This window comes from Hemitrygon akajei, chromosome 15 (assembly GCF_048418815.1).
Source record: "Hemitrygon akajei chromosome 15, sHemAka1.3, whole genome shotgun sequence".
Lineage (NCBI taxonomy): Eukaryota > Metazoa > Chordata > Chondrichthyes > Myliobatiformes > Dasyatidae > Hemitrygon > Hemitrygon akajei.
Window position 1 is genome coordinate 38,384,223 of NC_133138.1, and position 13,337 is coordinate 38,397,559.

At 41.1% G+C, this 13,337-nt stretch overlaps 1 protein-coding gene across 1 annotated transcript in view; it reads right to left on the bottom strand.

Moving 5' to 3' along the window:
• Positions 1 to 13,337, bottom strand: part of LOC140739548 (protocadherin Fat 4-like) — a 215,239-nt gene that overhangs the window by 166,920 nt on the left and 34,982 nt on the right. The window contains exons 7-8 of the mRNA XM_073067942.1: positions 7,916 to 8,221; positions 4,260 to 6,704 (exon numbers count right to left, since the gene is read on the bottom strand). Coding sequence (XP_072924043.1) covers positions 4,260 to 6,704; positions 7,916 to 8,221 — 2,751 coding nt within the window. The remainder of the gene's footprint in view (positions 1 to 4,259; positions 6,705 to 7,915; positions 8,222 to 13,337) is intronic.

The following is a 13,337-nucleotide window of genomic DNA, read 5'->3' on the forward strand; positions in this document are numbered from 1 at the left end:
TATTCTTATCTGACCAATTAGAATTCATCTGATTTCTTAAAGCAAGAAGTACTTAATTTGGCGCAGCTTCTTACATTTAATAGTGTACAATTGAAATTTGTTTCAGCATTCCAGATTATTTTGATTTCTGCGGAAATTTCAGTCCTTGATTGTCATTTCAGGAACTATGATACAGTTAATATCTTAAATGACAAACATGAGATAAAGCCCCGAGGATCGAGATCAAATTCAATCAAACGTCTCCTCTTGCTTATAATGAAATCACATGCGGGGTTCATATATACTTGTTACATTGTGGGTTTGCAATGGTGGACACCTGCTAATTAATTCTTATGTAACCCTGTCGACCCCCACCAAATGAAGTAAAAGAAAAAGAGAAGCTGCTTTACCAGGATGAAATCTCTCTCTTTGCAGCAGTTTTAAGCGAATATTTGTATCGCCAAAATATATTTCTGTCCATAATAAATAGCCGAGCAAATTTGTTTGTATCTATAGCTTTTCATAATTTAAATGTTATCGATGAAATGCTCCCAGTGGTCGTTACGTAAAGCAAAAGCTAATACTTTTGCCTCTTTGTAAAATGTCAGCCAGAATCCACCACGTCTAGACTGTTCAGTCCTAATATCAAATGTGATCTATTGCTGTTACTAAAGAAATGAATGGAAACTTAATCAACAGACGCCGCTCTACTGAGGCAAAAAAAAAAAAAAGTCACTAAGGTACTTTAACATTCCCTGGCTCATAGACCAGCAGAGTTTGCAATTTTAATTTCCCAGTTTTGGAATTCACGCCATCTACTTCGTGAACTTCATTTTAGTTATGGCTGCTGAGGGCAGAGGTTTTCTCTCCACTCGGGCCATCATCCAATCAGTGGCACTTAACGTAATAGTGGGAGATACTATGGTAGCTGATCACAGCAAATTGACCTGATTACACCAACTACGAGAATACAGATTTGTCATTCACATCCTTCAATGTGATTGTGAAGACCGCAATCTGTGCGGATTTGTAATAACATCTCCACCTCACTGACAATCAACACTGCGCACCTCAGAGATGTGTGCTGAGCGCACTGATTCACTCTCTCTATACCCATGACTGTGTGGCTAAGCATGGTTCAGGTGCCATAAATAATTTGCTGATCATACAACCATGTTGGCAGAATCTCAGATGGTAACGAGCGGGCGTACAGGAGGGAGATATACCAGCTAGTTGAGTGGTGTCGCAGCACCAACTTTGCACACATTGACAATAAGACCAAAAAAGCTGATTGTGCACATCAGAAAGAGTAAGACGAGGAAAGATAAACCAATACCCACAGGGGAAACAGAAGTGGAGAGAGCGGGCAATTTCAAGTTCCTGGCTGTCAACATTTCTGAGGATCTAACCTGGACACAACATATCGATGCAGCTATAAAGAGGGCAGATTACGACTATATTTTATTAGGAGTGTGAGTAGATTTCGTTTATCACCTAAACTACTCCAAAACTTCTACTGTGGAGAGCATTCTAACAGGCAGCATCATCGTCTGGTATGGATCGAGGGCGCAAGTGGGGTTGGGGGTTACTGCATAGGTTCGAAGTAAACTGCAGAAAGTGTTAACGTTAGTCAACTCCATAATGCGTATCACCCCATGTACTATCCAAGACATCTTCAAGGAGTGGTGCCTCAGAAAGGCAGTGTCCATCATTAAGGACGCCCACCACCCAGGACATGCCCTTTTCTCATTGTTACCATCAAGAAAGAGGTACAGAAGCCTGAAAGCAGACACTCAGCGATTCAGGACCATTGTTCCTTCTGCCATCCAATTTGTAAATAGACATTGAACCCATGAACATTACCTCACTCCTTCTTTTATTTCTGTTTTGCACTACTGACTTAAACTTAACTATTTGGTATACATGTATATACTTGGTGTAATTCAGTTTTTTGTTCTATATTTATCATGTACTACCATGTATTGTGAAGTTAACAAATTTCACGACATATACCGGTGATATTAGACCTGCTTCTGGTACAGATTCTGATCATGTAAACGCACAGCATGCAACAGCACTCCGAAAACAAAAGCTAGAGTGATTGACTGTGTTCAAAATGTAATGCAGATTGCAATTCATTCAGTGTCTTCCTAGTTCTTATATTAGACATGATCTATAGTTATATTTGGAGAAGTGAATAGAATAGTAACTTGTAGTTCTCTAATATTCTCTGCTTTCATCCTGTAATACGTTTAGCTTTGACTAGGAATCATATATCACAATTGTTTCACTGCTCCTAAATGGAATTCTTGGAACTTCTTCTGCAGTAACTTTGCAGGAGATCCACCACCTCATTGCCTTATAATGATGTTTCTTCGCCACTTTTCTAAGGGCCTCGTCGGATGGGTAACACTAGCCTTATCGATGGCATTCACATAACCAGACAAAGAATCATAACCTTGATTGTTCAGGTCTGCTAATCTGTAAAGCAAATCATCTCTTCAGTAACTACACTTCCATCTCGGACACTTCCTAAGCTATGTTCCAGCTTAGTATTATAATTGGGAAAGTCTGTTGTCGAGCACACGATGCAAATTTGTATTCAACATTCCCTAAATAGGCGAGATGTCCATACTCACATGAAAGAAGTTCCACAGAATACTGTTGCTTTGACTTGTAACTTAAGAAACACTCGAACACTTAAGAAACCAGAAGTTACTATTCTATTCACTTCTCCAAATATAACTATAGATCATGTCTAATATAAGAACTAGGAAGACTCTTAATAAATTGCAATCTGCATTACATTTTGAACACAGTCAATCACTCTAGCTTTTGCTTTCGGAGTGCTTTTGCATGCTGTGCGTTTAAATGATCAGAATCTGTATCAGAAGCAGGTTTAATATCACTGGCATATGTCGTGAAATTTGTTAACTGTACAATACATGGTAGTACACTTAAAAAAATAACAGAATTGCTTGCCATTGCCCATCCCGAGCAACCACTTCTTCTCGAGTTTAGTCACGGTGCCATCATTGATTCTCAAAATACTGATTGAAGAACTTAAGTGCTATAGTTATGATAGATCATCAGAAGCGGGCTTTTGTTGTTCCTCTTGTCTTCTGAAACTTGAAAGCCACAAATCAGTTTTTTTCCTTGAATATTTAACAACTACCCGAATATCTAACTGTGACATTACACATAACACACAATACCATTCAAATCAAAACCTTCATCCTGATTAGTAGTACGGCAAATTCATTCTACCGCAGAATTCGCTAGCATAACTCATTGGTATTTCTCGAATTTTCTCCCAGACCTGGCTAATAAAGGAATGTAAATGAACTAGGCAGTAACCACACAGCAAAGTCCCATGCCCTACTAAGTCAGACCTCTCTATGTATCAGCAACATTTGAAATTGCCACATACATACACTGAATGTGATAAAAGACCGTATATGTTGATTCTATGGGCTTTGGGAGCTGTCCGTAGACTTTCGCCAATAAGAAGGAGGTAATCAGAATCTTGTTGGAATATTTTCTCTTGCATTAAACTGGTAACACCCACAGCATAGAGTTCCATAATGCCTAGTATGAATGTCTAGGCTCATTAGTAGTAGATAAAGTACTGCGGATAATTTAGAAACGAATTAAGGACCCACAATGTATTGAAGTACTCATCTTGTCAAGCAGCACCGCCGGAGAGAAAACCAAATATAAATTTACGGACTGATCAACTTACATCGAATTCGGATTTAAGGTTAACGGCTGGAAACGTGTACCCTGGTTCTCGCTTCTCAGCTGTCGCAGCAATGTTTGTATTTTGTGTATGCGCTTTGCAGCATCTATGTGCTTCCACCACCCCCACTTTTTAGATTTGAAATACGTGGTGACCGAAGAAATCTGCTGAAAACTACTACTTTCAACGGAAGTGCTCAGAACAAGGATGTTCAACAGTTTACTCGCATTTTTTTACAAGATAGCAAAATATATAAAGTGTAGGAAATATGGACAAGTTTTACCCTACACAGAGCACTACGATAAACGTCAATTGCGATAGCAATACTTTAGAGAATCATCTGAGCTTTCGGGACCTGGTGCAGTTATACGATGACAATATATGCATGGCTACAAGAATCCAAGAAGATTAAAAAGTGGAAATTAGGCATTTTTCTCAAAACCATTATCTACAAAATGCTTTGAGCTAGATAATAATTTCGGCCTCTTAAGCGCATTCACCCTAAATTCCAAAACAATTTTTTCTTTGCGAAGTAACTCACCTCATTATTTGTATTGTAACTGTAGACTTCAGAGTTTAGCATGCCAGGGTTCTCTTTCACTATGAGTTTCTTTTGGCTGTAGGGAACAGGTGAAGATGGTCCGTGCGGGGTTGTAAAGTCTCTCTTCATGGTCTGCAAAGTCGAACACGACTCGTAACGGAAACTCTGAGAAAGTGGATCACCTCCGAATACCTCGACATAGTTCGGAGGTATCTGAAGGTTTCTACTGGCTTTTTGAGTCCCATTTAGAAAATTTCTTGTTTCCAAACAGTAACAAACATTGTACTGGCATTCCATTCCATTTCTATTATTATGAACTATAATAGCAAGAATAATTAAAATTACGAGGAAAATTATAGATATCGACCCTAACACTATGACTAAGTAAAGGTTTCTTTTGGGAGAGAATTCACGATCGTTGCTTAAGCTGGTGGAGCTGGAGATCGTTTCACTTCCTGTCACATATATCTCTATGGTTACTGCGGCTGAAAGTGAGGGCATTCCGTTATCTTTTACGACGATCTCAAGTCTTTGCTTAGAAGCATCCTTGCTCTGAATCGTCCTGATAGTCCAAATTTCACCGGTGTCTTCTGAAATAGTAAAAAGATCACGATTGGTAGCCTGAAAAATGTGGTAAGACAGACGAGCATTCTGCCCAGTATCGGCGTCAGTAGCTGAGACCTTGGCAACGAGATATCCAGGTTCAGCAAACCTGCTTATTGTCTCCATTACTGTTGACCCATACTCGGGCACAGGATGCACGATCACCGGGGCATTATCGTTCTGATCAAGGATATTAACATCGATTGTAGCGTTACTGGCGAGTGGTGGGACTCCAGCATCCTGAACCTTAATGTATATCTGAAAGTTTTTTAACTGCTCATAATCAAAGGATCTCCGAGCAAATATGACACCAGTCTGCGAGTTGATGGAGACATACGAAGCTGCGGGTGAATTCAGGATAGTAAAGTTCAAGCGGGAATTCTGTGCCGAGTCTGGATCGAAGGCGTTCAGAGAGAATATAGAATTCCCAATGGCGTTGTTTTCCATGACATTTACCGTGTATGTAGGCTGTGTAAAGCTTGGGACATTATCATTTACATCTGAAACTTCCACATGGATCGTTTCCTTAGATGTGAGCTGAGGGTTCCCTGTGTCCATGCAAGTTACAGTGACGTCATAACTCGAGGTAGTTTCGCGATCTAGCTCATGCTGTACAAGCAGTATCCAACTGTTGGTTATTGACGAATCTAACTTAAAGGGAAGTTTATTCGGAATTTGACATTGTACTTGCCCATTTTGCCCAGAATCCTTATCTTCTGCGCTGATAAGGGCGACAATAGTTCCCACTGCAGCATTTTCTGTTACGGCATTTGCAATGGATGTGAAGATCAGCTCAGGAGCGTTGTCATTCACGTCGATTACATCCACCAGCACATCGCAGTGTTGGGACATTGTGGGATGACCATTATCGATTGCTTGAATATTAATCATAAATGTTCTTTGTTGTTCATAGTCCAACGGTCCTTTCAGTGTGATTTCACCGGTTTTGGAGTTCACCCCAACTAATTCGCGAACCTCAGCTGAATTATGCCTGCTGAGGGCATATATTATCTCTGCATTTCGACCATCGTCCATATCAGTGGCATTTACCGTGATAATCGGTGTTCCTGTGGGAGCCGATTCCAAAATATTGACCTTATAAACTGCCTGCCGGAAAACAGGAGAGTTGTCATTCGCATCCTTCACTGTGACTGTTACCTGGGCTGTGCCCGATTTCACAGGAACTCCGTCGTCTACGGCAATTAGAGTTATCTGATGGGTCGATATCGTTTCTCTGTCCAAAGCCCTTTGCAGCACCAATAACGGGAACTTTCCTATACCATCTCGTACCTGTGCATCAAGAATAAAGTAATCATTGGGAAGGAGCTGGTATGTCTGTAAGGAATTAGTTCCAATATCCGGGTCGTGCGCAGCTTCAAGGGGAAATCTCGCTCCCGGTGCCATAATCTCTGAGATTTCCAGGCGTATCTGGCTTTCAGGGAAACTGGGACCATTGTCATTTACATCGAGAATCTCCACTTCCACCTGGTGCAGAGCCAGGGGATTTTCAAGCACAACGTTGAATATTAAAACGCATTCAGTGCTCGGCCCGCATAGTTGTTCCCGGTCAATTCTTTCATTCACATATAAAATTCCATTCTCCAAATTTACGTCAACAAACCGCTTCCTCGGACTGGGCGCCACCCGCAAACTTCTAGACGGTAGCTGCTTTAAATCTAACCCCAAATCAATTGCGATATTCCCAACAAAGGCACCCAGCTGTAATTCCTCGGGAATAGAGTAACGAATCTGCCCAGAAGCAAGACTCCAACGACAGAACAAAGAGAAAAACAGTTGGTATTTCAGCAGCCAGTTTATATTATCTCTCATTTCCAGGAGAAATCATTCCAATGGTTTCGCCCGGATACAAAGTCTTCTTATTGCGGTTTCAATTTATAACGGATAAATTCATGCAAAAATTAGCTGTACCTTTTTCCAAATTTACCCTTCTGTTTCTATTGAAATGTTCGCATGTTGTCTCCGGGTTGAAACGAATCGAATTGTCTCCGGTCCTGAAACAAATAAATGCTCTGGTACTGCTGGCTCTGCCGTTTTCACGGCGTCTGATCTTACGCGATGGCAGCTGGGTATGAAGGGGGTGTGCAGATCACCAGTCACATCCTAGCTTCTGATTGGTGGATAAGGTAGCACTCATAACTGCCCAATTGGAACTCAGCTCACTTCTTAAAGCAAGAAGTCGTTAATTTGGCGCACGGCCGTTGCATTTATTACTGCACACTCGAAATTGCTTTTAGTATTTCAGACCATTCAGACTTTTACCGGTATTTATCCCCAGAACCACGGTTTCAACAACTACGGCGCAGTGAATCTGTTGCAGATAAATTGTAAAGAAAAAACCCATTTGAAAGTGATTAAAGTTAACTACATAAATTCTTTTGCAGAGTTTCTAATTACATGCATGCTACATGCAGAGTGTTGCATCGTGATATTACAAACATTGTCGCCAGTTAATACTCATTAAACAATCCTGTCGCATTTTTCAACAGACCAAAGCAATTTTCAACACTTATATAAATGAAAAGTTTCCAAATAATAAATAATTTACCATAAATAGCAGTGAACAGTAAAAACTAAATCAAATCAATATTTGATGTGACTACCGTTTACATTTCATACTGCACCAATTCTCTTAAGTATAGAGTCGTGCAGTTCTATACAAATATGGGCTGATAGATTGCTCCAAGAATCTGGGAGAACTTGCCACAATTCAACAGCAGACATTGGCTGTCTCACCTGCTCCTGTCCATCCAGGTAATGCCTGACAGCCTCGATGACGTTGAGATCAGGGCTCTGTGGAGGCCATACCAACCGTTGCAGAATCTCTTGTTCCTCGTTTTCGTTGAAGGAAGTTCCTTATGATCTTGGTCGTGTTTGGGGTTATTCTCCTACTGCAGAATGAAGATGGGACCGATCAGACGCCACCCTATGGTACTGCGTGATGGAATAGAATCTGCTTGTACTTCTCAGCATTGCGGATTCGAACAAACTCTGACTAGATCACCAACTCCATTTGCAGAAATACAGCCTCAAACCTGCAGGGAACCTCCGGCGAGCTTCTTTGCTGGCTGTAGATACTCATCCATGTAGCGGTCTCCATCTCTTCCACTGTCAAACTGACTTCTATCTGAGCCAAAATTGTTAAATTTTGACTCGCCAGCCCAGAGTACTTGCTGCCATTGGTCTGCACCCCAGTGCTTGAGCTTTTGTGCGTTGGCGAGCCTCTTGACTTTATTTCTACTTTGGAGGAATGGCTTTTTGGCAGCAACTCTTCCATGGAGACCATTTCCGACAAGACTTCTCCGCACAGTAGAGGGTGGTATTTTGGGTTCTTGTGGTATCTGTGAGTCAGAGCTGATAGCAGTATTGAACTTCTTTCAATTTCGAATGGACGTCAGTTTAATATATTATTCGCCTGCTGCGTTCAGCTTCTGTGGCAGACAAATACGTTCCTGGTCCACAGCCCTGCCCGTTTCTTTGTATTTTTTAAGAAGAATTTGGACAGCATACCTTGAATCTCTTGTCGGCCGCGTGACCAGCTTGTATCTTGAAAATCGAAGTTTTCGGACGGACTCGGAGTTGGCTGTGGTCGAGGCTCCCAGGGTGCTGTATCGGCAAGCTGCGGCGCTGGAGGTTCATGGCAGGAAGAGTTTTTCTTCCTTCTACCGTCTGCGTGAGATGGTGGGCTATCGGGACTTTGAGACTTTCTTTTAAACCATGCCATGGACTGCTCTTTATCAGATTACGGTATTGCTTTGCACTGTTGAAACTATGTGTTATAATTATGTGGTCTTTGTCAGTTAGTCTTTTATCAATTACGGTATTGTCTGCACTGTTGAAACTATATGTTGACTATAACTATATGTAACTATGTGGTTTTGTGTAGGTCTTGTAGCTTTAGTTTTGTCTGATGGGTTTGTAGTTCCTTTCCAGGGAATGTGCTAAGACGGTAGCGCGATATCGATACGCAGCAGCCTCTCCAGACTCTGGATTGGGGATTACCAAACGTTATGTGGTTTTTCTTGTGTGGTCTGTTTTGTGCTTTTTCGTGTTATCATTCCGGAGAACGTTGTCTCATTTTTTAACTGCATTGTATTTGTGGTTTATAAATGATAATAAACTGGATCTGAATCTGAATCTGAATTTGAATAGCTATGGGACAAGAATTGATTTGAACGTTAACCTGTCACATTGCCTCAGCCTCATCTTTTAGTCTGGTTGTCTTTCACCCAAGTTGATTACTTCCACAGCCGTTTCTGTTTTAATTAATCGGTTTATTAGATGTTTCAGAAAGGACAGGGAGGGAAGCAAACCAGGCTTTAGATGTTTCAGAAAGGACAGGGATGGAGGAAAAAGAGGTGGGGGCGTAGCACAGTTGATCAGAGATAGTGTCACAGCTGGCGAAAAGGAGGACGACATGGAGGGTTGTCTACAGAGTCTCTGTGGGTGGAAGTTAGGAACAGGAAGGGGTCAATAATCCTATTAGGTGATTTTTTATAGACCACCCAATAGTAACAGGGACATCGAGGAGCAGATGGGGAGACAGATCCTGGAAAAGTAAAATACTAACAGGGTTGTTGTGGTGGGAGATTTTTATTTCCCAAATATCGATTGGCATGTCCTTCGAGCGAGGGGTTTAGATGGGGTGGAGTTTGTTAGGTGTGCTCAAGATGGTTTGTTGACACAATATGCAGAAAGAGGAGAGGCTGTACTTGATCAGGTATTGGGAAATGAACCTGGTCAGGCGTCAGGTCTCTCAGTGGGAGAGCATTTTGGAGATAGTGATCAGAATTCTATCTGATTTACCACAGCACTGGTGAGGGATCGGAGCAGACAAGTTAGTAATTTATTTAATTGGAGTAATGGGAAGTACAGGCAAGAACTTGGAAACATAAATTTGGAACAGATGTTCTCAGGGAAATGCAAGGAAGAAATGTGGCAAACGTTCACGGCATATTTACATGGAATTCTGCATAGATACATTCCAATGAGACAGGGAAAGGATGGTAGGGTACAGGAACTGTGGTGCACAAAGGCTGTTGTAAATCTACACAAGAAGAAAAGAAGAGCTTATGAAAGATTAAAAAAACTATGTAATGATAGAGATCTAGAAGATTATAAGGCTAGCTGGAAAGAGCTCAAGAAAGAAATTAGAAGAGCAGTAAGGGGCCATGGGACGGCCTTGGCGGACAGGATTAAGGAAAGCCCCAAGGCATTCTACAAGTATATGAAGAGCAAGAGTATAAGACGTGAGAGAATAGGACCATTCAAGTGTGACATTGGAAAAGTATGTATGGAACCGGAGGAGACAGCGGAGGTACTTAACGGGTAAATGGCAAATATTCTGTATAACTTTCACTAAAAGTAAAGCTAATGTGATTGCTGTGTCAAGAATGTAAACTGCAATATCATCAGATCTACCACTAAATCTATTTGAAGATCTGATCAGACGTCACCTATAGGTCTTACTCCAGAAATGAATGGAAAATTATTTTGTTCTATGCTACTCTACCAACTCGCAACTCAATATTTACTTAGATTGTTTCACATACCCTGGTTTTATTACTGATGTACGTTAACCTTTGACGAAGAATCATATACAATACTTTGAAAAAATATTCGGGCTCCACAACTAATTTCACAATTTGCTGTCTAATTTTCTAAAATTAAAATATCTTGAAGTGCGGTTATTAGCTCATCCAAAGAAAATCATTATGCATCATTTCACATAACCACATAACAATTACAGCACGGAAACAGGCCATCTCGGCCCTTCTAGTCCGTGCCGAAAGCTTACTCTCACATAGTCCCACCTACCTGCACTCAGCCCATAATCCTCCATTACTTTCCTATCTATCTACCTATCCCATTTTTTTTTAAATGACAAAATCGAACCTGCCTCTACCACTTCTACTGGAAGCTCGTTCCAAAAAGCAAAAGCAAAATTCCAAACCATGTCTACAATGTACTAACAATTAAAACCAAAAAAATTGAGGCTGAAAAAATATGAACCCCTTTGTAATTGCTACGCTAATTTTACTCAGGTGCAATCCTATATATTACCTTAACAACTCATCCAATTTGCTGATGTAGAAAATTGGAGGAAATACCCTCTCTCTGTAATAGTATGACAGATTTTCAACAGACTAAACCAAAAGAGCATTTGAGGCAAGTCAGTGAAATGATAATAGGGAAACACACATATCGGGAAGAACAACAGACCATCTCATAGGCTCTGAACATACCTCGGAGCTCAGTGAGGTACATCGTGGAAAAAGTGGCAAAAGTATGAAATATCAGCCACACTGCCTAGGTCAGCTTCATCTCCAAACTCAGTTGTTGGAGAAGAATGACACTTGTAAGAGAGGCCACTGTAACGCTGATTGAGTGATCTGCAGAAATCAGTGGCTGCAAATAGAGATGAAGGTCATAGTTCCACGATCTCTATAACCCTGTATAAAAGAGGGTACAGTATTTATGGAAGTGGCAAGGAAGACTGTCTGGCTAAAAAAGGCGTATTCCTGCTCGTAAAGACTTTGAAAAAGTCTTAGGATATACTGTAAAGATGTGGAAGACGGTTTTGTTGTCGGATGAGAATAAAGTGGATTTTTTTGGCCTCGACAATACGTGTGGCATAAATCTAATATTGTGCATTATCCAGGTAACACCATCTATACTGTAAAGTATGGTGGAGAACGCATCATGTTGTGGAAATGTTTTTCGGCAGCAGGGACTAAAAATCTGGTCAGGATTCATGAGAAAATGAATGCTGCTAAAATACAGAGATATCCTGAATAAAAATATACCAACCTCTGACAGAAAACTTAAACTGGTAGGGGAAAGTTAGTCTTTCAGCGGGATAACGACGCAAGGAACACTACTATATCAACCATGGAGTGGCTGCAAACGAAGGAAGTTGATGTCCTAGAATGGCCCAGTCAGCGACTTGACCTTAAACCGGTCGAATATCTTTGGCAAGACCTCAAGATTACTGTCCTTCGCCACCACCCAACTCACCTGTCACAGCTTGAGTAATTTGCAAAATCTCGTTGTGCGAAGCTAAAGGAGACATATCCAGAAGACTGCTGACAATAATAGCTACACGTGGTGGTTTAATTACGTACTGAGCAAAGAGAGATGAATACATTTGAACTGCTGACATTTGTCTTTGAATTGTTATTTTTTCGTGCTTTACAATTTTCCCTGCTTTGGGGCTCTATTGCGATAAAGGAGCATGCGGTTCACAAATAAAAATTCTCAGTTACATTGATCAAAATCCCTGTTTATAATACTCATTCATGTAAACAAAGGGCTGGGGTTGAATACTTTCAAGGCATTCTATTGCCATTTTTTCACTGTTACCGGATATAAGTCTTGGAATTTCTTACACAACAACGTTAAGGGAGATCTATTAGAACACGGGCCTCACTGGTTCACGAGGGTGTTTATGACCTTCTTCAAGCACAACGAGCAATGCACAAAACTCTGACTACAGCACCCATAATCAAAATACAAAGATACATTACATTGATCGTTGAATCTCAAAATTACCAAAGTAATGGCACTCATTTCCAAACACTGAATGAAAAGTCAAGCATTTCGAAATGCAAAGATCTAAAACTAAAGCAATTTATAAAAATTATGCGTTGGGTTGTGGTATCCAGTTCCGTTATATATTAGAATGGAAGTGAATTATGTTCAAGGCAGCGGTTCTGTATGTACCTTTAAAAACATGCGCAGAACTTTCGAATGAACCTACAATAGTTAAAAGTACAGACCACATTAACTTTATTCGAGACTACTTCAAGTCTTTTAGTGTTGACAACCCTATAGGTCCTATAGGATATCTCAAGTGCACTTTTCCAACAAGAGCTAACTTCTGTATTTTTAAGGTGATTCAGTAAACGTCGTAGTCAATTTGTTTGCCAACGATTCCCCAAATATCATTGTGATACCGACAGAGCGGTAGTGATAGGGGATTCTATAGTCAGGGGGGCAGATAGGAGATTTTGTGGGGAAGATCGGGAGTCTCGGATGGTATGTTGCCTCCCTGGTGCCGGGGTCGGGGACATCTCAGATCGGGTGCAGGTTATTCTCGAGAGGGAGGGCAAGAACGCAGATGTTGTGGTCCATGTAGGGACCAACGACGTGGGTAGGATGAGTGAGGGGGTCTTGCGTAGTGCGTTCAGGGAGTTAGTTGCAAAGCTGAAGGGCAGAACCTCCAGGGTAACAATCTCAGGATTGCTACCTCTGCCACGTGCGAGTGAGGCAAGGAACAGAAGGATTATACAGATTAATACGTGGCTGAGAGGATGGTGCAGGAGGGAGGGCTTCATGTTTTTAGATAATTGGGCTTTGTTCCAGGGAAGGTGGGATCTGTTCTGACGGGACGGTTTACACCTGAACTGGAGCGGTACTAACATTCTTGCAGGAAAGTTTGCTAGTGCTTCTCGGGGG